General features: G+C 36.1%; 3 protein-coding genes and 1 pseudogene across 3 annotated transcripts; 3 read left to right on the top strand and 1 right to left on the bottom strand.

The window, feature by feature from the left end:
* LOC104790790 lies at positions 8,947-11,307 on the top strand (annotated as a pseudogene).
* On the top strand, positions 12,140-14,427 carry LOC104790789 (putative L-type lectin-domain containing receptor kinase I.1). The gene has a single exon (XM_010516573.2). The coding sequence runs from the start codon at positions 12,224-12,226 to the stop codon at positions 14,261-14,263; it is 2,040 nt and encodes a 679-aa protein (XP_010514875.1). The 5' UTR covers positions 12,140-12,223; the 3' UTR covers positions 14,264-14,427.
* On the bottom strand, positions 14,496-15,138 carry LOC104790788 (the record flags this gene model as incomplete). The annotated part of the gene is made up of 1 exon (XM_010516572.2): positions 14,496-15,138. A coding segment is annotated over one exon (531 nt), but the record flags the coding sequence as incomplete, so codon positions are not given.
* On the top strand, positions 17,376-19,653 carry LOC104790787 (thiol protease aleurain-like). The gene is made up of 8 exons (XM_010516571.2): positions 17,376-17,701; positions 17,775-17,896; positions 18,207-18,322; positions 18,427-18,500; positions 18,590-18,854; positions 18,936-19,067; positions 19,147-19,282; positions 19,445-19,653. Exons 1-8 carry the CDS (start codon positions 17,502-17,504, stop codon positions 19,480-19,482), a joined length of 1,083 nt encoding a protein of 360 aa, XP_010514873.1. The 5' UTR covers positions 17,376-17,501; the 3' UTR covers positions 19,483-19,653.

Raw genomic sequence — 25,217 nt, 5'->3', positions numbered from 1 at the left:
GCTTTACCGATGGATCTTGGAAAGCAGGGGATTTGTATGCAGGTGCTGGATGGTGTTGTACCTCGGTCCAGACAGTATTGCCGTTTTTGGGAGCCAAGAATTTCCGGCAAAGTCTATCTCCATTACATATTGAAGTTGAAGCGTTCCTTTGGGCGATGCGCTGCATGATCGGCCATGACTTCAGAGAGGTGGCTTTCTATACCGACTGCTCAGACTTGGTGAAGATGGTGTCTTCCCCTTCCGACTGGCCAGCGTTCTCGGCGTACCTTGACGACATCAAGACTGATCGGGAGGAATTTTCTTCTTTCTCTTTATCTTTAATATCTAGAAATGCTAATGTAAGGGCAGATTCTTTGGCACGCCAAGCGCATACATCTCCGCACCAAGTTTTGTTTGTAAATAATTTTCCCATCAATTGGCTCGTTTGAGCTGATCTTTTTGTCGAGAAAAAAAAAATAACTCAAATAACCCTTAAATTTTATGAAATACTCTAGTAATTAAACCTTTATTTTAAAGTTTTGAATTATTCTAGTATTCGTCCCCAAAAAAAAAGTACGTTGTCAAAACGAGAGAGTAGACCATATACTTTTTTCTAAACGAATAAAAAACAATTATATTTTGAGTAATTATTAGTTGTTACGGTCACATTATAGAGATTAAAAAATTATTAGTTTGGTTGTTACGGTCACATTATAAAGATTAAAAGTCTCAAGTCAACCCTTTTTGTAGCCTAGAGGGGGAATATTTATTCTTGAACTCAGAAAGTAGAAAATTGTGTATTTCGTCGACTTGGAACTTTCAAAATTGAGTTTGAAGTGCTTCATGCTTTATGAGTTATGACATGAACTTGTGATTTCAGAAACCAAACGAGGCTTGTCTCTCTGCTTTTTCCATTACCGATGATGGCTCAAATATTTCATCGTCTTCTTCTTCTCTCCTTTATCTTCTTTGTTAATCTGATTTGTTTATCGAGTCAACAACAAGACTTCAGATTCATCTACAATGGCTTTGATTACCAAGAACAAGCTGATATTCAGCTTGACGGTCCTGCAAGAATCCAATATCCACCAGGACTTTTGCAGCTAACAGACGCCGAAACTCTGCAAATGGGTCATGCTTTCTATAACCGACCATTCGATTTCAGTTCAGCTTCATCTCAGTCTATCTCTTTCTCGACTCATTTCGTTTGCGCTCTTGTCCCTAAGCCAGGAGTTCCTGGTGGTCACGGGATTGCTTTTGTTCTATCATCTTCAATGGATCTCAGAAAAGCAGATCCAACTCAATACTTAGGACTCTTCAACATCTCAACTAATGGATCTCCTTCTTCTCACCTTTTGGCTATCNAAAGACAATGTCGGGTTGTTTTAGATATTCTGAAACATTATGAGTCGGTTTCGGGTCAACAAATTAATTTTTCAAAATCTTCTGTCCAATTTGGGCACAAGATTGATGATCAGACAAAAACCGAGCTTCGGGGTGTTCTCGGGATCACGACGTTGGGTGGTATGGGGTCATATCTAGGTTTACCCGAAAGTTTGGGTGGGGCAAAGACAAAGGTTTTCTCTTTTGTTCGGGAACGGATTCAGAGTCGGACGAATGGTTGGACGGCAAATTTGCTGTCCAAAGGCGGAAGGGAAGTGATGATAAAATCTGTTGCCACTGCCGTTCCAACGTTTGTGATGTCGTGTTTTCGTTTACCAAAAACAATTACATCCAAGCTTACCAGTGCGGTGGCAAACTTTTGGTGGAGTACTAATGGTCAGTCAGGGGGCATGCATTGGCTTGCCTGGGAGAAATTATGTGTAAGCAAACAGTTGGGTGGTCTGGGTTTCAGGAATGTGGATGACTTTAATTCGACATTACTGGCCAAGCAGTTATGGCGTCTGATAGACGCTCCAGAGTCGCTGTTTGCCAGGGTTTTAAAAAGTAGGTATTATCGGAATACGAATCCTTTGGATCCGATTAGGTCATACTCTAACTCCTATGGATGGAGGAGTATATGTTCTGCTCGCTCTCTGGTAAATAAAGGGCTTATTAAACGGGTTGGCTCTGGGGACACCATCTCTATATGGTCTGACCCTTGGGTACCAGCTCAATTCCCGAGGCCAGCTTTCAGTAAGGGTCCGTTAAAGGACCCTTCTCTTCAAATGAATCAATTAATTGATCGACAAACTAATACTTGGCGGATGGATATGCTTAATGAGCATTTTGATCCATTTGATGCTGCACTGATAAGGGCTATACCGTTGGGTGGTAACCAAAAGGATGATCCTTTCGGTTGGCATTTCACAAAAACTGGGAAGTATACAGTCAAATCAGGCTATCACACTGCACGTCATGATGTGGTTCGGACTTTTGCAGCCACTGGTTCAGGCCCGGACATTACCCCTCTACTCGCTAGTGTGTGGAGGGCCCGTTGCCCACCCAAGATTCAACATTTTATGTGGCAGGTTTTATCTGGTTGTATTTCGGTTTCGGCAAATTTGGGACGACGGGGTATTGCTTGTGATTTACGGTGTGTACGATGTGGTGCGGACATGGAGACCATTAATCACGCCATTTTTGTGTGTCCTCCGGCTTGCCAGGTTTGGGCCCTAGCACATGTACCGGTGGGACCTATTTCCTTCCCGATGGAATCTGTTTATGCGAATTTAGATCACTTTTTAGGGAACCAGAACCCTGGGGCTCATGTTGCGGCTTTCCCTTGGCTTATGTGGTTTATTTGGAAAGCAAGGAATACACGTGTTTTTGACAATATTGTCAATCGGCCGGAGAATATTGTTAAGGTAGCAGAGGGAGAAGCTGCAGCATGGCAGCAGGCTCTGGTAGAGGACGCTCCACTGACCACTATTCCAGTAGTTTCGGGGATACCAGCTAGGGTGGCTACTGGTTCCCTCCCTTCGGTCTTTTCGGGATACCGCTGCTTTACCGATGGATCTTGGAAAGCAGGGGATTTGTATGCAGGTGCTGGATGGTGTTGTACCTCGGTCCAGACAGTATTGCCGTTTTTGGGAGCCAAGAATTTCCGGCAAAGTCTATCTCCATTACATATTGAAGTTGAAGCGTTCCTTTGGGCGATGCGCTGCATGATCGGCCATGACTTCAGAGAGGTGGCTTTCTATACCGACTGCTCAGACTTGGTGAAGATGGTGTCTTCCCCTTCCGACTGGCCAGCGTTCTCGGCGTACCTTGACGACATCAAGACTGATCGGGAGGAATTTTCTTCTTTCTCTTTATCTTTAATATCTAGAAATGCTAATGTAAGGGCAGATTCTTTGGCACGCCAAGCGCATACATCTCCGCACCAAGTTTTGTTTGTAAATAATTTTCCCATCAATTGGCTCGTTTGAGCTGATCTTTTTGTCGAGAAAAAAAAAATAACTCAAATAACCCTTAAATTTTATGAAATACTCTAGTAATTAAACCTTTATTTTAAAGTTTTGAATTATTCTAGTATTCGTCCCCAAAAAAAAAGTACGTTGTCAAAACGAGAGAGTAGACCATATACTTTTTTCTAAACGAATAAAAAACAATTATATTTTGAGTAATTATTAGTTGTTACGGTCACATTATAGAGATTAAAAAATTATTAGTTTGGTTGTTACGGTCACATTATAAAGATTAAAAGTCTCAAGTCAACCCTTTTTGTAGCCTAGAGGGGGAATATTTATTCTTGAACTCAGAAAGTAGAAAATTGTGTATTTCGTCGACTTGGAACTTTCAAAATTGAGTTTGAAGTGCTTCATGCTTTATGAGTTATGACATGAACTTGTGATTTCAGAAACCAAACGAGGCTTGTCTCTCTGCTTTTTCCATTACCGATGATGGCTCAAATATTTCATCGTCTTCTTCTTCTCTCCTTTATCTTCTTTGTTAATCTGATTTGTTTATCGAGTCAACAACAAGACTTCAGATTCATCTACAATGGCTTTGATTACCAAGAACAAGCTGATATTCAGCTTGACGGTCCTGCAAGAATCCAATATCCACCAGGACTTTTGCAGCTAACAGACGCCGAAACTCTGCAAATGGGTCATGCTTTCTATAACCGACCATTCGATTTCAGTTCAGCTTCATCTCAGTCTATCTCTTTCTCGACTCATTTCGTTTGCGCTCTTGTCCCTAAGCCAGGAGTTCCTGGTGGTCACGGGATTGCTTTTGTTCTATCATCTTCAATGGATCTCAGAAAAGCAGATCCAACTCAATACTTAGGACTCTTCAACATCTCAACTAATGGATCTCCTTCTTCTCACCTTTTGGCTATCGAGCTTGATACTGTCCAAAGCGCTGAGTTTGGCGACATTGACGATAACCATGTCGGTATAGACGTTAACAGCCTCAACTCCGTTGATTCTGCTTCAGCTTCTTATTATTCCGACAGAGAAGGGAAGAACAAAATTTTAACACTCTTGAGTGGAGATCCTATTCAGGTATGGATTGATTATGAAGATACTCTATTAATGTTACTTTAGCACCTCTGAGCGATCAGAAGCCAAGTAAGCCTCTTTTGTCAAGAACCATTAATCTCACTGAAATTTTCCCTGATCGAAAAGCATTTCTAGGGTTTTCTGGATCGACTGGATCATTGATAAGTAACCAATACATCTTAGGGTGGAGTTTCAGCAGAAGCAGAGTTTTATTAAAGAGTCTTGACNGATGGATATGCTTAATGAGCATTTTGATCCATTTGATGCTGCACTGATAAGGGCTATACCGTTGGGTGGTAACCAAAAGGATGATCCTTTCGGTTGGCATTTCACAAAAACTGGGAAGTATACAGTCAAATCAGGCTATCACACTGCACGTCATGATGTGGTTCGGACTTTTGCAGCCACTGGTTCAGGCCCGGACATTACCCCTCTACTCGCTAGTGTGTGGAGGGCCCGTTGCCCACCCAAGATTCAACATTTTATGTGGCAGGTTTTATCTGGTTGTATTTCGGTTTCGGCAAATTTGGGACGACGGGGTATTGCTTGTGATTTACGGTGTGTACGATGTGGTGCGGACATGGAGACCATTAATCACGCCATTTTTGTGTGTCCTCCGGCTTGCCAGGTTTGGGCCCTAGCACATGTACCGGTGGGACCTATTTCCTTCCCGATGGAATCTGTTTATGCGAATTTAGATCACTTTTTAGGGAACCAGAACCCTGGGGCTCATGTTGCGGCTTTCCCTTGGCTTATGTGGTTTATTTGGAAAGCAAGGAATACACGTGTTTTTGACAATATTGTCAATCGGCCGGAGAATATTGTTAAGGTAGCAGAGGGAGAAGCTGCAGCATGGCAGCAGGCTCTGGTAGAGGACGCTCCACTGACCACTATTCCAGTAGTTTCGGGGATACCAGCTAGGGTGGCTACTGGTTCCCTCCCTTCGGTCTTTTCGGGATACCGCTGCTTTACCGATGGATCTTGGAAAGCAGGGGATTTGTATGCAGGTGCTGGATGGTGTTGTACCTCGGTCCAGACAGTATTGCCGTTTTTGGGAGCCAAGAATTTCCGGCAAAGTCTATCTCCATTACATATTGAAGTTGAAGCGTTCCTTTGGGCGATGCGCTGCATGATCGGCCATGACTTCAGAGAGGTGGCTTTCTATACCGACTGCTCAGACTTGGTGAAGATGGTGTCTTCCCCTTCCGACTGGCCAGCGTTCTCGGCGTACCTTGACGACATCAAGACTGATCGGGAGGAATTTTCTTCTTTCTCTTTATCTTTAATATCTAGAAATGCTAATGTAAGGGCAGATTCTTTGGCACGCCAAGCGCATACATCTCCGCACCAAGTTTTGTTTGTAAATAATTTTCCCATCAATTGGCTCGTTTGAGCTGATCTTTTTGTCGAGAAAAAAAAAATAACTCAAATAACCCTTAAATTTTATGAAATACTCTAGTAATTAAACCTTTATTTTAAAGTTTTGAATTATTCTAGTATTCGTCCCCAAAAAAAAAGTACGTTGTCAAAACGAGAGAGTAGACCATATACTTTTTTCTAAACGAATAAAAAACAATTATATTTTGAGTAATTATTAGTTGTTACGGTCACATTATAGAGATTAAAAAATTATTAGTTTGGTTGTTACGGTCACATTATAAAGATTAAAAGTCTCAAGTCAACCCTTTTTGTAGCCTAGAGGGGGAATATTTATTCTTGAACTCAGAAAGTAGAAAATTGTGTATTTCGTCGACTTGGAACTTTCAAAATTGAGTTTGAAGTGCTTCATGCTTTATGAGTTATGACATGAACTTGTGATTTCAGAAACCAAACGAGGCTTGTCTCTCTGCTTTTTCCATTACCGATGATGGCTCAAATATTTCATCGTCTTCTTCTTCTCTCCTTTATCTTCTTTGTTAATCTGATTTGTTTATCGAGTCAACAACAAGACTTCAGATTCATCTACAATGGCTTTGATTACCAAGAACAAGCTGATATTCAGCTTGACGGTCCTGCAAGAATCCAATATCCACCAGGACTTTTGCAGCTAACAGACGCCGAAACTCTGCAAATGGGTCATGCTTTCTATAACCGACCATTCGATTTCAGTTCAGCTTCATCTCAGTCTATCTCTTTCTCGACTCATTTCGTTTGCGCTCTTGTCCCTAAGCCAGGAGTTCCTGGTGGTCACGGGATTGCTTTTGTTCTATCATCTTCAATGGATCTCAGAAAAGCAGATCCAACTCAATACTTAGGACTCTTCAACATCTCAACTAATGGATCTCCTTCTTCTCACCTTTTGGCTATCGAGCTTGATACTGTCCAAAGCGCTGAGTTTGGCGACATTGACGATAACCATGTCGGTATAGACGTTAACAGCCTCAACTCCGTTGATTCTGCTTCAGCTTCTTATTATTCCGACAGAGAAGGGAAGAACAAAATTTTAACACTCTTGAGTGGAGATCCTATTCAGGTATGGATTGATTATGAAGATACTCTATTAATGTTACTTTAGCACCTCTGAGCGATCAGAAGCCAAGTAAGCCTCTTTTGTCAAGAACCATTAATCTCACTGAAATTTTCCCTGATCGAAAAGCATTTCTAGGGTTTTCTGGATCGACTGGATCATTGATAAGTAACCAATACATCTTAGGGTGGAGTTTCAGCAGAAGCAGAGTTTTATTAAAGAGTCTTGACATCTCTAAACTTTCTCCAGTTCCTATTTTCACAGAACCGAGGAAAACAAGATCTCCTCTGCTTATTGTTCTTTTTGTTATACTCTCCCTCGTAGTAATCGTGGTTCTAGGGGGATATTATTTGTACATAAGAAAGAAGTATGCAGAACTTAGAGAGCCATGGGAAAAACAATACGGCCCACTTCGTTATTCCTATAAATCTTTGTACAAAGCAACAAGAGGGTTTAACAAAGATGGTCGTCTTGGAAGAGGCGGTTTTGGAGAAGTGTATAAAGGAACTTTGCCTCTTTTAGGAGATATAGCGGTGAAAAGACTATCACACGACGCAGAGCAAGGCATGAAACAGTTTGTAGCTGAAGTTGTGACAATGGGAAGCGTACAACACAAGAATTTAGTAACTCTTCTCGGATATTGCAGGAGAAAAGGCGAGTTATTGCTTGTATCTAAGTACATGGGAGGAGGTAGTGTTGATCAATACTTGTTCCACGGCGATAAAATTCCTCTTTCGTGGTCTCAAAGACTCGCTATACTGAGAGATATTGCATATGCGCTCTGTTACTTGCATACAGGAGCCAGTCAAGTTGTTTTACATCGAGATATCAAAGCTTCTATATGTCATGCTAAACGAACATTTTCAAGCTTTTTTTGGAGATTTTGGGATGGCTAGGTTTGATGATCATGGAGCTAACCTCTCTGNTGCCAGGTTTGGGCCCTAGCACATGTACCGGTGGGACCTATTTCCTTCCCGATGGAATCTGTTTATGCGAATTTAGATCACTTTTTAGGGAACCAGAACCCTGGGGCTCATGTTGCGGCTTTCCCTTGGCTTATGTGGTTTATTTGGAAAGCAAGGAATACACGTGTTTTTGACAATATTGTCAATCGGCCGGAGAATATTGTTAAGGTAGCAGAGGGAGAAGCTGCAGCATGGCAGCAGGCTCTGGTAGAGGACGCTCCACTGACCACTATTCCAGTAGTTTCGGGGATACCAGCTAGGGTGGCTACTGGTTCCCTCCCTTCGGTCTTTTCGGGATACCGCTGCTTCACCGATGGATCTTGGAAAGCAGGGGATTTGTATGCAGGTGCTGGATGGTGTTGTACCTCGGTCCAGACAGTATTGCCGTTTTTGGGAGCCAAGAATTTCCGGCAAAGTCTATCTCCATTACATATTGAAGTTGAAGCGTTCCTTTGGGCGATGCGCTGCATGATCGGCCATGACTTCAGAGAGGTGGCTTTCTATACCGACTGCTCAGACTTGGTGAAGATGGTGTCTTCCCCTTCCGACTGGCCAGCGTTCTCGGCGTACCTTGACGACATCAAGACTGATCGGGAGGAATTTTCTTCTTTCTCTTTATCTTTAATATCTAGAAATGCTAATGTAAGGGCAGATTCTTTGGCACGCCAAGCGCATACATCTCCGCACCAAGTTTTGTTTGTAAATAATTTTCCCATCAATTGGCTCGTTTGAGCTGATCTTTTTGTCGAGAAAAAAAAAATAACTCAAATAACCCTTAAATTTTATGAAATACTCTAGTAATTAAACCTTTATTTTAAAGTTTTGAATTATTCTAGTATTCGTCCCCAAAAAAAAAGTACGTTGTCAAAACGAGAGAGTAGACCATATACTTTTTTCTAAACGAATAAAAAACAATTATATTTTGAGTAATTATTAGTTGTTACGGTCACATTATAGAGATTAAAAAATTATTAGTTTGGTTGTTACGGTCACATTATAAAGATTAAAAGTCTCAAGTCAACCCTTTTTGTAGCCTAGAGGGGGAATATTTATTCTTGAACTCAGAAAGTAGAAAATTGTGTATTTCGTCGACTTGGAACTTTCAAAATTGAGTTTGAAGTGCTTCATGCTTTATGAGTTATGACATGAACTTGTGATTTCAGAAACCAAACGAGGCTTGTCTCTCTGCTTTTTCCATTACCGATGATGGCTCAAATATTTCATCGTCTTCTTCTTCTCTCCTTTATCTTCTTTGTTAATCTGATTTGTTTATCGAGTCAACAACAAGACTTCAGATTCATCTACAATGGCTTTGATTACCAAGAACAAGCTGATATTCAGCTTGACGGTCCTGCAAGAATCCAATATCCACCAGGACTTTTGCAGCTAACAGACGCCGAAACTCTGCAAATGGGTCATGCTTTCTATAACCGACCATTCGATTTCAGTTCAGCTTCATCTCAGTCTATCTCTTTCTCGACTCATTTCGTTTGCGCTCTTGTCCCTAAGCCAGGAGTTCCTGGTGGTCACGGGATTGCTTTTGTTCTATCATCTTCAATGGATCTCAGAAAAGCAGATCCAACTCAATACTTAGGACTCTTCAACATCTCAACTAATGGATCTCCTTCTTCTCACCTTTTGGCTATCGAGCTTGATACTGTCCAAAGCGCTGAGTTTGGCGACATTGACGATAACCATGTCGGTATAGACGTTAACAGCCTCAACTCCGTTGATTCTGCTTCAGCTTCTTATTATTCCGACAGAGAAGGGAAGAACAAAATTTTAACACTCTTGAGTGGAGATCCTATTCAGGTATGGATTGATTATGAAGATACTCTATTAATGTTACTTTAGCACCTCTGAGCGATCAGAAGCCAAGTAAGCCTCTTTTGTCAAGAACCATTAATCTCACTGAAATTTTCCCTGATCGAAAAGCATTTCTAGGGTTTTCTGGATCGACTGGATCATTGATAAGTAACCAATACATCTTAGGGTGGAGTTTCAGCAGAAGCAGAGTTTTATTAAAGAGTCTTGACATCTCTAAACTTTCTCCAGTTCCTATTTTCACAGAACCGAGGAAAACAAGATCTCCTCTGCTTATTGTTCTTTTTGTTATACTCTCCCTCGTAGTAATCGTGGTTCTAGGGGGATATTATTTGTACATAAGAAAGAAGTATGCAGAACTTAGAGAGCCATGGGAAAAACAATACGGCCCACTTCGTTATTCCTATAAATCTTTGTACAAAGCAACAAGAGGGTTTAACAAAGATGGTCGTCTTGGAAGAGGCGGTTTTGGAGAAGTGTATAAAGGAACTTTGCCTCTTTTAGGAGATATAGCGGTGAAAAGACTATCACACGACGCAGAGCAAGGCATGAAACAGTTTGTAGCTGAAGTTGTGACAATGGGAAGCGTACAACACAAGAATTTAGTAACTCTTCTCGGATATTGCAGGAGAAAAGGCGAGTTATTGCTTGTATCTAAGTACATGGGAGGAGGTAGTGTTGATCAATACTTGTTCCACGGCGATAAAATTCCTCTTTCGTGGTCTCAAAGACTCGCTATACTGAGAGATATTGCATATGCGCTCTGTTACTTGCATACAGGAGCCAGTCAAGTTGTTTTACATCGAGATATCAAAGCTTCTATATGTCATGCTAAACGAACATTTTCAAGCTTTTTTTGGAGATTTTGGGATGGCTAGGTTTGATGATCATGGAGCTAACCTCTCTGCAACAGCAGCTGTAGGAACCATAGGTTACATGGCGCCAGAGCTAATATCAACAGGAACTTCTACTAAAACCGATGTGTATGCATTTGGTGCATTCATGCTTGAAGTAACGTGTGGGAGCAGACCATTTGATCCTGAGATGCCGGTTGAGAAACGACACACGGTCAAGTGGGTTTGTGAATGCTGGAGGAAAGGTTCTATACTTAATGCTACAGATACAAGATTGAGAGGTAAGTACGTACCGGGGGAAGTCGAAATCGTTCTGAAACTTGGGTTGCTTTGTACAAGCATCGTGCCAAAATCAAGACCTAGCATGGAGAAAGTGGTGCAATACATAAATAGACACCAAATATTACCGGATTTTTCTCCAGATACTCCCGGAATTTCCACTCCGGTGTTAATGGGAATACCTGGCTTAGGAATCACTTCCAGTTCAGTGACCTCATCATTATCAGTACCATTAGTCCCTCTTTTCTCTGCCAACAACTCAATGTTCATTTCTCACACAATCATATATGGTGATGGAAGATGAAATTTAACAACCTTCTTCACATTACTTTGGTGTACAGGATGCAGATTTTATCTGTCTAATTGTCCTTATATAATGTTTAGACTTTGTATCATTTCTGTTCTGAAGATGTTTTTATGTTGGTTACTTATATTTCTGTAACACTCCAATGTATGTTTATATATGTGGTTTTTGTGAGCGAGGTAGTGTCTTTGATTGAAGGAGCATATGGAATTATGGATCATGTTGTAATAAGCAATCTGCAGGGTTCTTATGAAAATTGAATCAAAGAAGTAATAAACAAGTTCTGAAAATTAAATCTTGTGCTAGTGATGAAATGAAAGAAAATGAAAAAATTTAGGAAACTACACACTTTCTAGTACTTTGGAGAATAGACATTTTTCTCTCTCCTTTCTAATACAACCCTCAAGTATCAATCATCTTATTAATTTAGCTCAATTTGAGGGTAGATTACTAGTCAAATTTCAATTTTAGTTATACAACTATCCCAAAAAGGAAGGGATCCAAGAAAAATCACAAAGGAGAGAGCCACAAAGTATCTATCATCTATTTGCTTCTTTCAAATAATTTGAAATCGTTACTATTATTAGGAAAGCAAGATGATATCTTATCTTTTAAGTTGACCGGTTCGTGTGGTTTTGACAAAGTAGGGCTCTTACCGCATGCTTCTTAAACACGTTACCCCATCTTCTCTTCCAATTGACTCGGAACTCACCACAACTTCGTCTCCAAAGTCATATAACCTCAGAATCTTAGTCTTACTATGGATCACTTCACCAATAATGGTTTACTTTGAGGTTTATTTCGCTTTAATTTAATCCGACTTGACATTGTTAAAACGATAGTCGACCATATACTTTTTCTCAATGAGTATTAGTAGATTTTTAAACGAAGAAAACTATTATTTTTTAGAGTAATTATCACGATTTTATATAATAAAAAGTCTCAAGTCAACTCTTTTGTTTCCTAGAGGGAATATTATTCTTGAACTTGGAACGTAGACAATTGTGTTTGAAGCCGTCCCTTATAACCAGAACTAATGATTTACAAAACTCATATACACGAAACCCAAACTTGTCTTGGTCTTTCGCTTTTTCTCATTACTAATGGCTCAACGATTTCATCTTTTCCTCTTCTTAATCTTATTTGTTAATCTGATTTGCTTTTCAAGTCAACAAGACTTAAGTTTCGTCTACAATGGCTTTAACCAAGACCGAACCAATCTTCACCTTGACGGCTCTGCAAAATTCCAAGATGGACTTTTGCAGCTAACCAACGCCACGACTCAACAAAAGGATCATGCTTTCTATAACCGACCATTCGATTTCAGTTCAGCTTCATCTCACTCTATATCTTTCTCGACTCATTTCGTTTGCGCTCTTGTTCCTAAGCCAAGAAGTGACGGTGGTCATGGGATCGCCTTTGTTCTATCATCTTCAATGGATCTTACACAAGCAGATCCAACTCAATACTTAGGACTCTTCAACATCTCAACTAATGGATCTCCTTCTTCTCATGTTTTAGCTATCGAGCTTGATACGGTTCTGAGCGCTGAGTTTGATGATATCGACAAAAACCATGTCGGTATAGACGAGAACAGCCTCCAGTCCGTAGTTTCTGCTTCAGCTTCTTATTATTCAGACAGAGAAGGGAAGAACAAAAGCTTGAAACTCTTGAGTGGAGATCGTATTCAGGTATGGATTGATTATGAAGATACTCTACTCAACGTTACTTTAGCACCATTCAAAAATCAGAAGCCGAGTAAGCCTCTTTTGTCAAGAACTATCAATCTCACAGCAATCTTCCCTGATCGAAAAGCATTTATAGGGTTTTCGGCTGCGACTGGATCATTGATTAGTTATCAATACATCTTAGGATGGAGTTTCAGCAGAAGCAGAGTATTGCTACAGAGTCTTGACATTTCTAACCTTCCCAAGGTTCCTCGTCCCAAGAAACCTGATGAAACATCTCATCTGCTTATTGCTATACTGGTTCTACTCGCTATCGTAGTAATCGCGGTTCTTGGAGGGTTTTATATCTATAGGAGAAAGAAGTATGCAGAAGTTAAAGAGCCATGGGAAAAAGAATACGGTCCACTTCGTTATTCCTATGAATCTTTGTGCAAAGCAACCAGAGGGTTTAACAAAGATGGTCGTCTTGGAAAAGGTGGTTTTGGAGAAGTGTATAAAGGAACTCTTCCTCTTTTAGGAGATATAGCTGTGAAGAGACTATCACACGGTGCAGAGCAAGGAATGAAACAGTTTGTAGCTGAAGTTGTGACAATGGGAACTTTACAGCACAAGAATCTTGTTCCTCTACTCGGGTATTGCAGAAGAAAAGGCGAGTTGTTGCTGGTCTCTAAGTACATGGAAGGAGGTAGTGTTGATCAGTACTTGTTTCACGGCGATAAACCTCCTCTTTCTTGGTCTCAAAGACTCGCGATATTGAGAGATATCGCATCTGCGCTCTGTTACTTGCATACAGGAGCTAGTCAAGTTGTTTTACACCGAGATATTAAAGCTTCTAATATTATGTTAAATGGAAATCTCCAAGGGTTCTTAGGAGATTTTGGGATGGCTAGGTTTGATGATCATGGAGCTAACCTCTCTGCAACAGCAGCTGTAGGAACAATAGGTTACATGGCGCTTGAGCTAACATCAACAGGAACTTCAACAAGAACGGATGTGTATGCATATGGTGCATTTATGCTTGAAGTAACATGTGGGAGGAGACCATTTGATCCCGAGCTGCCGGTTGAGAAACGGCATTTGGTCAAGTGGGTTTGTGAATGCTGGAGGAAAGGTTCTATACTTAATGCTATAGATACAAGATTGAGAGGTAAGTTTGTACCCGGGGAAGTCGAAATCGTTCTGAAACTAGGGTTGCTCTGTACAAGCATTGTACCAGATGCAAGACCTAACATGGAACAAGTGGTCCAATACATAAACAGACACCAAAGATTGCCTGAGTTTTCTCCAGACACTCCTGGAATTGGAGTTTCCACTCCGGTTTTAATGGGAATACCATCGTTAGCGATCACTTCCAGTTCAGTGGCCTCATCAGTATCAGCACGATCAGCCTCTCTTTCCTCTGCCAACAACTCAATGTTCATTTCTCACACAATCATTTATGGTGATGGAAGATGAAACTTTAACCACTTTTATTCACATTTCTTTAATGTACATCATAGAGACCACATCTGTCTCAATATTGTCCCTAATGCTTAAACTTTGTATTAGTTATGTTGTAGAACAGTTTTTTTGTTCTTCTGTAGCACTAAGATGTGGCAGATTTGTCTAATTAAATATTGTTTATACATAGTTTTGTGATTGAGGTTGTGTCTTTGATCATGTTGTAATAACAAATCAGGCGCTCTTATAAAAACTGAACCAAAAAAAACACAATGAACGAGTACTGAGATATTATTATCTAACAGTGGTACATAAATGAAAGGGGAAAAACTAAAAGCAAAAGACTGTGACTAAAAGGATCAAGTGGATCCATTTGTGAGCAGTTTTGTCTTATTTCTTCCTTCAATCTCCATGACCATGCCTAATGTTGCTGCAGAGCAACCGTCTTTTTTATCATCAGCAGCGCCAATGACGATCCTAATCGCAATCTCTTCAGCATCACTTTCCTTCAAAACCTGGCGAGTTGATGAAGGAGAGGGTGAAACAGAACAAGTACCAGCTTTTGTATGATCAACAACCTGATTGGATATTGTTGGTGACTGAACAATCCACATGAGGTTGTTGTAACCTTTGGACTTATGGAGGAATATAACAGTCGAGGAGATGAGGAGTTGGATGATCCAAGGTAGGGTAATGAGTAATGTTCCTGATATGGAGAAGAAGTGGATGAAAGGTAACTTGTGGCCATTCGTGGTGGCGAGACGGAAGAAGAGGATTCCCATAAGAGTTGTCCAAAGAGAGTGGAGTAGGATTGACCAGAAAGAGATCCCTCGAGAACCAGAGGTTCTACTAGTACTACTCTCCATTTCCACTTTTGGTGTCTGTGTTTGTTTTTGTTAGTCTAACGTTGAGAAAGATATGAGGTCATTTGAAGTAAAAAGGTTAGGAGATATATTGTTGGAGAGATCAATGGTGAGTTTGATTTTGTTTGTTAGTTATCCAGTCGATTTTTTCTTTCTTTATTTGACTTAGCGATTTTTGTTGTATACTATTTATTTTTTTCCAATTTCAAACAAAGTTTTTTCTAAACCAAACCTAATTTTAAGGCTATGAATGTTTTGTGGTTGATAACTGGTTTTACTTTTTGTTTTTATTTTTAGGTTTTGAATGGCACCAGATTTTGTAACTATTTTGTCTTTTGATTCTGCAAACTAGCCATTCACGATGCTTACCTATGTTGCGTGGATACTTTTTGTGAGGTCCGTTTCCCGTTTCCGAAACGTTTCAGAAACAGAAACTCTTGGAAACTCGGAAATAAGGCACAGAAATACGATTCCTAAAGATTTATGTTTGGAAACACGATGGAAACTCCATTTCCGTTTTGGAAACATGACGAAAACCTTTTTTTTAGTTTAAAACTTAATAAATAAATAATTTGGAAATATAAAAATTTATTATAGATAGAAATATATAATATTATTAGTGTTTTAATTAAACTATTTAAAATTTATATTTTGAAGCTTTATTGTTTGAATCTTTTTGATATGACTTTAATGTTTAGTGTTTTATTATATATTTATAGATATAAATATATATATATATATACACACATGTATATATTCATACGTTTCCAAAACGTTTCCATTCCTAATTTTAGAAAAAAATTGTTTCTCGTTTCGGAAACGTTTCGTTTCTGCAGATCCGTTTCCGTTTCCATGCAACCTAGATGCTTACACAAAGTAGATTTCTTAAAACCGGATCTAGAATCATGACCATTAAATTAAATCATATTCATACAAAATTATATGTAAATATATATATTTTTAATATATGTCAAATTTGCTTCAAAATATTAACTAAAGTTTTTTGAAATTTTATATAATTATTTAATATTTTCTTGTAATTATTTAATAAAAAAAATGAATTTGAGCTTTGGTAGTCTTATACAATTTATGCGTCTTCTAGACTTCTAGTGATTAGAAGATTTTAATATTACAGTGAACTGATAAGAGAATATGGTTCATCATTTACTTGAAATATTATATTTTGTTAACTATATTTACAAGTTACAACTAGAAAAAGTTTCACGGGGTGTGTGGGTAAACATATACAATATTTTTTAACTAATATATATTGAAATATATTTTAAAGTGTATTGTGTGAGTTACATTTTAAAGAATTAATACATAATAAATTATTATTATTATTATTATGATTATTATTAAATCTTGAAGCTATTTAAGAATTAACACAAAATGGCACCTACTGGATCTTCAGAACTCATCTTGTGGCAATTATATTTGTATGTCAAGAAATTATTTTAAATACCAAAAAGACTAATATTTAATATGAAAAATAAAGAAAGATTAATATAAATGGGATCCAACCGTTGAAGATGCTTTTATAGTAACTATATAAAATATTAATAAACCACATCTCATTAGTAAATATATAACTACTAAATAGGTGTTGAAAAATGATAGATTAATTTTTTAGTTTAAGATTATAATAACTAAATTCTATGAAAATAATGTATTTAAAGTTTTAAAAAAATGACACATGTCAAAATAATAAAATGCTACTTGTCAGCTTATTATAATATGAGTTTGAAGATATATTATTTTATTATATAAGAAATTTTTCTTAACTAACAAAATCATGTGATACAATATTTCTATTCTATTAAAAATGCAGATTTTATTTTTATATCAATGAATATATGATTTTATTTTTTCAAATGTAATCATTGGAAATAATCATATTTTCTAGATCGAAACAAATTCCAGATCATATAATATAGTTTCATAATTTCTTATTTTGAATAAACCTCACAATTAAAAATCCACAAAAAAATCACAAAAATACAAAAACGAAAATCCATGATTATATATTTTTATTTATGTATATTTTAAACAATTAAAAAGGTAATTTACTATGATTTTATTTGAGTCTTATTTTTAAAATTATCTTGTCACATATTCCTATTTCCAACAAGATAGTGGAGTACTAAACAATGTTCCGTTATACGTCACACGTCACCTTACACATCAGCAATACAATTATTGAAGACAAAACTAAAACCAAAACCAATAAGAACTCACCACGTGTAAATCAGATCAAACATAACATCAAACGCGACAAACACACAGAAAGAGAAACCCAATCTCCCTCCAATCTTTCTTCTTCTTCTTCTTCTTCTTCTTCAGTCATCTCGACTTTGAAGCTTTTGTAAGAACACTAAGAAGAACCAGAGATGTCTGTAAAACTAATCTTATCTTCATCAATCCTATTTATTCTCATAGCTGCAACAACGGCGGATCAAGAGATCGGATTCGATGAATCAAATCCAATCAGAATGGTCTCCGACAACAATCTCCGGGAGCTTAAAGACACCGTCGTTCAGATCTTAGGCCAGTCTCGTCACGTTCTCTCCTTTTCTCGATTCGCTCACCGGTAAAATTCTCATCGTTGACTTATTTTCTCCGTTGACTTGTTTTTGAAGTGACATTTGGGTTTTTTGTGAAAGGTTTGGGAAGAAGTATGAGAGCGTTGAGGAGATGAAGTTAAGATTCTCAGTTTTTAAAGAGAATCTTGATTTGATCAGATCCATTAATAAGAAAGACTTACCTTATAAACTCTCTGTTAATCGTAAGTCTTATCTCTTAATGCTTTAATTTGAGCCTTCTTGTCTCAATTTCACATAGTTCAAGAACGTTTTATTTTGAGCTTTATGTCTCCATTCACATATTTCAAGAAATTTTTATTTGAGGTTTATGTCTCCATTCACATAGTTCAAGATTGTTAATGCTTTAGAGTTTAGAGTACTGAAGTGTGTTTAAAATTATAGTAACTGTGAAGGATTTGTTTGATGTGACATTGTGACAACATTGTTCTATCTGTTGATGGTTGAGCAGCCTTAGTGTTGTTTATGTTTTAATGAATATGTTCTGTTTTACAGAATATGCTGATATGACATGGCAAGAGTTTCAAAGACACAGGCTTGGAGCTGCTCAAAACTGTTCTGCTACTTTGAAGGGTAGCCACAAGGTCACTGAAGCTGCAGTTCCAGACACGGTTAACCATTCTTTTCCTGTTTTTTTTTTCCCTGTAATTAGCTCTTTTGATGATTAGAAATTTTTGACGTTTGGTCTTGAGTCTTCAAATTGTGTAAACTGCAGAAAGATTGGAGAGATGATGGTATTGTTAGTCCTGTTAAGAACCAAGGACACTGTGGATCTTGCTGGACATTCAGGTAAAGTATATGATAAGATTTATTTCTGTGATTGCTCCATCTAAGCAAGATCAGAATCTATGAGATATATGATCGATCTTTAACTTCAGCACAACCGGAGCTCTTGAAGCAGCTTACCATCAAGCGTTTGGGAAAAAAATATCTCTGTCAGAGCAACAGCTTGTGGATTGTGCTGGAACTTTTAACAACTTTGGTTGTCATGGTGGACTTCCTTCTCAAGCCTTTGAATACATTAAATACAATGGTGGGCTTGACACAGAGGAGGCTTATCCTTACGTTGGTAAAGACGGTGACTGCAAATTCTCGTCTGAAAACATCGGTGTTCAAGTTCTTGACTCTGTCAACATTACTCTGGTAAAAGCCTAATTTGGAATTTGATTCATACTTGCTAATTACACAAATCATACATTCTCTAAGATATAAAAACTATAATAGGGTGCAGAAGATGAAATGAAGCACGCGGTCGGACTGGTGAGACCAGTGAGTATTGCATTTCAGGTTGTACATGAATTCAGGTTTTACAAGACGGGAGTTTTTACTAGCACTACCTGTGGAAACACTCCAATGGTGAGGGACTTTTTTGTTTCTTTCTCTAAACCGCAAAAATGTTACCATTTTACCAACATGTATTCATTTTGATTTGCAGGATGTAAACCATGCTGTGTTAGCAGTTGGTTATGGAGTTGAAGACGGTGTTCCGTACTGGCTTATCAAGAACTCATGGGGAGGTGATTGGGGAGACAATGGCTATTTCAAGATGGAAATGGGGAAGAACATGTGTGGTAAGTCCTTTTTTAACCAGCTTCGGTTTTGGTTTAGGCCGGGTTAGGCTTTAGTTAATTTTAGCAAAAGAAGGAATAAAATCGAATTGGTATGGTTCGGTTGACTCCTCTCACATTAGGAGGATCCATTGATTTGTTTCCTTTTGATTTTTTTTTGGGTAGGTGTTGCAACATGTTCATCGTATCCGGTTGTGGCGTGAGGTTTTCAAACGCGTTAACAAGCGACTGTGGCTTTTGGAATGAATGGTTGAATTGAAAAATTGTTGTAAAATTACATCACTTGTTATATGGGAGTTAATTTACACGTGTATGGTGTGGTGCTTAATTACTACTTATGATTCCAAATAATACGACAGATTTTTTTTTTAATATTTTGCAAATAGCGTCGAAACTCCTGAGTTTTGTTGTATCAAAGCCTCAAAGGAAAACAAAGAGACATTCTGTAAGATATAAATACTAGGATTAATACCAAAATATCCTTATTTCTATATAGCATTTGACCGAAAAAGAATTAAGAGAATACCATTTTATCAGATTTTGTGGGTGAATAGAATTTTATGGAATAGGATTAAAGGTAATTTAAGTATATTAGCCACACAGTGAGTTTTTTAACCACTTTTGGTCAAAGTCAAATACATTTTTCATACATTAGCCACTTAAAAAATTTGGACAAACATATCAGTTAGCTGTACGTACAAGAATTTTGTCATTACAACTAAATAATAATAATAAGAATAATTATAATTATAATTAAAATAATAATTTTATTATTTTTCACTACGAAAAGTTTTCTCATTTATCTCTTTTCACATTTATTATTATTTTTTATTTTTATCAGTTTGAGTTAGAATATTTTTTTCTATTTTTTTAAGATCCATTTTGATATATTTATTTACATTTTAAATTTTAAATTTTAAATTATTACTCATTTTTATTATGAATTGTGATGTTAAAGACAATTTTAGATATTAGAATTACCATGTACGTACATACTAATAATTATTATGTGTAAGTACACAATTATAATTTGTATTACTATATGTACATACACAATAAAATTTGTATTACTATATGTACGTACACATAGTAATACAAATTTTATTGTGTACATACACAATAACAATTTGCCAAAAAGAAAAACAATTAGTTCATCTCTGGAGATTTGGAAACAGTTTAAATATATACTTTCGGTTAATAGTTAGTAGTTAAGGATATGATATACAAAATTATATAATATACATATTTTTAAACATAAGATATTAGATAGTATAGATATATTATGGCAATTTACTTACAAATTTTAATTAAAAAAAATTTGACTCAGAACTTGTTTATTAGTATAATCATTCACATATATGGTTTATAGTTTGCAATTTCAGTTTACGAAGTCCTACTAAAATTTATTTTAACGTTTCATACTAAAACATGTAGTTTGACAAATTAAACTTGCAACATAATAACTAATCCAATTCAAAAATTAGAATGACAAGGGCATAAAGTAAAGTTAGGAAAGAGAAATTAGCTCAAATGCCCAATACAACGAGGAAAAAGCATCAATGAATTTGGAGAACGGTGACATTCAACCATCTAATGGTATACATATACACAACTCAAATACGTACACAACTTAATATGCACAACTAACTATATCAGACCCACCAATTAAGTTTATAATGTACACAACTAACATACGTATACAACAACATAATAAATGTTTGGTACACAGACAAAAATCAAACTAACAAAAAAGCCTTGGATTTACACAAATTCAACCTAGACTACAATCGATATGTTGTGCCAAACTATGTCAAATCCAAAAAAAAAAACATATCTAATGTACAATGTCTCTTTACGTACACTACAAAGGAATATATTTTTGGTACACAAAACAAATCGATTTGGAGTGAAGTTACATTATATTCTCTGTTTGCCGGACACCACTGACTGAAATTATTCTCGCTAAAGTGTTCTCGCTAGAGTAAAACACACATAATTATAACTACTTTTAATTATAACTCTTTTTCTAACTTTTAAGATCTATTTCATTATATATTTTTTTCTTTAATTTTTTTTTGAATCATGTTATTAAAAAAGTTAAGATATTAGTATTACCATTACCATATACGTACAAAGTAATAATTTTTTTGTTCATGTGTACGTAAACATTAAAATAATCTCTATTTGTTTGTTCATGTGTACGCATTAAATATTACGTACACAAACTTCACAATAGTAGATAATCTAACGTACAGATATACATTTTCACATAATTAATATTACGTACACCGTAAACTGCATACACGTACACGGAATAAATTCTATGAAGGGAAAAATTGTAAATTTGCAATCATCTTCAACCTGAGTATCCTCTTTTGCAACCCAAGTTTTGGAGCAGTAATTCACAGTTTTTTCATAATTCTTTGCTTTCTTTATTTTAATACTTTTTAGACATAAATCTTATATATCTAGCATATATTAGCATATTTAAATTCAAAAACGAGATTCTGGGATGCCACCTCTCCTCTTCTAATTTTCTTTGGATTACTCTTCACCCAATTTTTCCTGGAATTTAGTTGTTTGTTGCTACTAATTATCTCTTGAACAATCAATGATTAGCTTTCCTATTAGATGGTTTGAGAAAATAAAATACACAAAGATTTCTCACTAATTTCCAGAATTTTTTATGGTGAAGAAGACAGTTTTTTGAACTTCCGTTTACTCTTGTTCTTCTTTCTTTTTCTCATCTCATAAATATATATTTTTTTATAAATTGAAACAGTGCAACAGTTGGTTTGTCCCCATATAATTAATTATTTTAATCAAACTGGATTTCAGTACATGAGTTCGGTAACGAAACTAAAGTCTAATTGCTCAATTACAAGGTATAATTGTCTTATTTTTACTAGGTGGCTAAAATCTGGAAAGCTTTTTTGAGTTTGCCTTCCTGTGAGAGAAAATGTTAACTTGGAGTGGTTAGTGAAAATTATTTTAGGATTAATACCAAAATATCCTTTCCCTTAAATGTTTTTACAAGATGAACCATCCTTAAAAATAGTTGAGGTTTCATATGATATGATCGGAGAGATTATTCCAACTAAAATTCCAGCGTAAAATCCGTCGAAAAGATGAAAATAAATCAGTGTTTGGCAATAGCGAGAGGGATAGAGAGAGAAGCCATCTAGAAATAAGGAAAGAGTGAAAAAGAGAAGAGGTTTGGCGAGAGTGGAAGAAATAGATCTGTTGATTGTGAATACAAATATGGCGTTGGTGGGATGCAAAAAAGCATAATGGAGATGGTAGTTGTCGGAAGAAATATGGGTACAACGGCGGTGACTGTATACAAAAATGGAGAAAGCAAATATCCGAAAATAATGAGAGAGAAAATTTATATGATTTTGGAAAAACATGAATTATGTTAAAAAAACACATCATTTAAAAAAACATACAATGTTATTTTAAAAAATACAATGTTTTATAAGAAAATACATGTTAACCATAACAACAACATATATCATGAGATAATGAGAGAGAAGTTTATGTGATTTATAAGAAAAAACATGAATTCTGTTTTAAAAAGGCACATCTTCAGCAATAAATACAATGTTATTTTAAAAATACAATGTTTTACAAAATAAATATATGTCAACCATAACAAGAACATGGTATTTGTAGTGAAAATATGAGATTAGAATAAAACCCATGAAAGTTGTTCAGTTCGGTGGTAGTGATTATGGATACGTAACTAATAGTGGTGAGTTATTAAAGACACAATAGAGGTTACAGATCTGGTAGTGGTGGTGACTGTGGATATGGAGATGACGGTGGTGGGAATCGTGGGATACGAAAGACATAACAAAAAAAAATAAGGATCTCAATTTGGGAAGTGGGGGTCGTTGTGAAGGAGAGGAAGCCATCAATACTCTCGCGAGTTGAATGAGAATGATACTATTTTTGTATAAAAGGGAATTAAATGATATAAGAAGATGACATAAGGGATACTCTAATAATTTCTTTTGTCTTGGCGACAAGATATTGTTCTCCATTGCTATTTACTTAATTATTTTTTGGTTTCAGTGTATCTACTGCATATTCTCTAAATATTATAATAGGTGTGGAGCTTATGTGTTTCCAAATAATACGACAGGACAAAAAATTGCAATATGTACGCACACTATGAATTTGTATAAATCTATGTCATTATATTGTCAAAATATTTGTTATTCACACAGAAACATTTTTGTCCAATTTCCAGTAGCTAAAAGAGGGAGAACTAATAAAAAAAAATATGCAGATACTTAATATATTTTAATTTTTGATGGTCATGCTTTAATGAGTTTGATTAAATATGGTAGAAATGACAAATTTTAACATTGTCATATATACAACATTGGTCATATAACATTTTGGAAATAATGTATACTTGTAATCTTAAATTTAAAGACTCAATACTAAAAATAACTAACTCATTAACAAACTTAACTAACGCGGGAAAATAACTTATTAATAGAAGTAAATGACCCGCCAAATGTTGCTATTGACTTAATTTAAAAATATGTTGACTCTTAATATAGATTTACAATTTATTACCTAAACATGATTAGATTTAGTTTTCTTGACTTCAAAATGATATTATATTTTTACCAAAACATTGAAATTTTTTGGATATAAATACAGTGGATCCAAAATGTTCATGATCAGTTCTTACAAAACAAAATAAAATAAAAGGTTGTGAATATATCAAGAGATATAAAATGTTGGTATTCAACTCTAGCTTGTTTTTTTTATTTAAAAAAAAAACTCTAGCTTTTGATTATTTCAATTATTCAAGCCAAGGTATCCTTACTACATCTCTTTAAAACTTGTTAGCCAAAGTTTCAATTTTTTTTTTAAATTTCTGTTCAAGAAAAATAATTTGCTGATATTCATTTTTCACGAAAATCGGATTCCTCTCAATTAAGTATAATATTTTTAAAAATAACGCGCCAAAATAGATTTATTAACTACAAAAGTTTTGTGTGATAAATCTTGGAACACTATAATTTTTTTGGCGCGGTATTTATCTTATCTTTACCAATTTTGTCTTAATTTGATTTTTTTTTCCTCTAATAATTATGATGTCTTCAACATGCATTTCACGTATATATGGCCTGTCATAGCTTATTATTTGTATATTTCACACAAATAGATCTCTCAATTGATCCAACGGCTTGTCTTTTTTGACGTGGCGAAATCGTAATAAACCTGATTGGTAGTAAAGTTACAAATCATACGATTACAATACGATACAATCAGTGGGAAGAAGAAGACACAAAAGTTCGGTGAGTTTTTTGATGTGTACATGTTAGCACACCGGAACTTAACCGGGACGTGTATTGTCGTAAACTAAACCGGATTTTGATTTGATAAAATCGGATTTTGTTCCGGTTATCTCTGTAAGATCGTTATCTTTCGTCTCCTCCTTCTTTCCTTGGTCAAAAATTAAAAGAAGCAAAATTGGTCGGCGTTGTTTTGAATCTGTAGCGCACTAATTCTAATGAGTTTGTTTAATGATTTGATATGCATTATCCGATCTTTGGGTAATTCTTCAATTTTGCTTTGTTCTTGGATTTGATTTTGGAACTCAAGTTGATTACTGATTTTTGAATTATTCATCTCTTTGTTTGTTTTTTTGTAGATCGGTTGCTGTATGGAGATTATATGCTTCGGCGATTTGAACTGAGACGTCGTCGTTTGTGTGGGTTTAAGAGATGGATTTGGTTACTAGTTGCAAGGTATATTGACTTTGATAGTTTTACTGGTTATTAAAAAATGATTGTGACGGATTGATTAAGATTAGGGAAAAGATTATATTGAGAAGGAAATTTCCAAAAGAGCGTTTTTTTTTATAGTAATTAGCTCATGATGGGTCTGAATTTTTTTTTTTTTTTTTTTTTTT

Source organism: Camelina sativa, chromosome 6 (assembly GCF_000633955.1).
Source record: "Camelina sativa cultivar DH55 chromosome 6, Cs, whole genome shotgun sequence".
NCBI lineage: Eukaryota > Viridiplantae > Streptophyta > Magnoliopsida > Brassicales > Brassicaceae > Camelina > Camelina sativa.
Note: the sequence above shows the minus strand (reverse complement) of the source record. Positions and strands in the feature narration are given on the sequence as shown.

Excerpts from the sequence above, each read along its gene's own strand:
- LOC104790789 (XM_010516573.2), top strand. The coding sequence starts at position 12,224 with ATGGCTCAACGATTTCATCTTTTCCTCTTCTTAATCTTATTTGTTAAT.
- LOC104790787 (XM_010516571.2), top strand. The coding sequence starts at position 17,502 with ATGTCTGTAAAACTAATCTTATCTTCATCAATCCTATTTATTCTCATA. Across the intron at positions 17,897-18,206 it reads TTATAAACTCTCTGTTAATC|AATATGCTGATATGACATGG; the intron begins GTAAGTCTTATC and ends TCTGTTTTACAG. Across the intron at positions 19,068-19,146 it reads CCTGTGGAAACACTCCAATG|GATGTAAACCATGCTGTGTT; the intron begins GTGAGGGACTTT and ends TTTGATTTGCAG.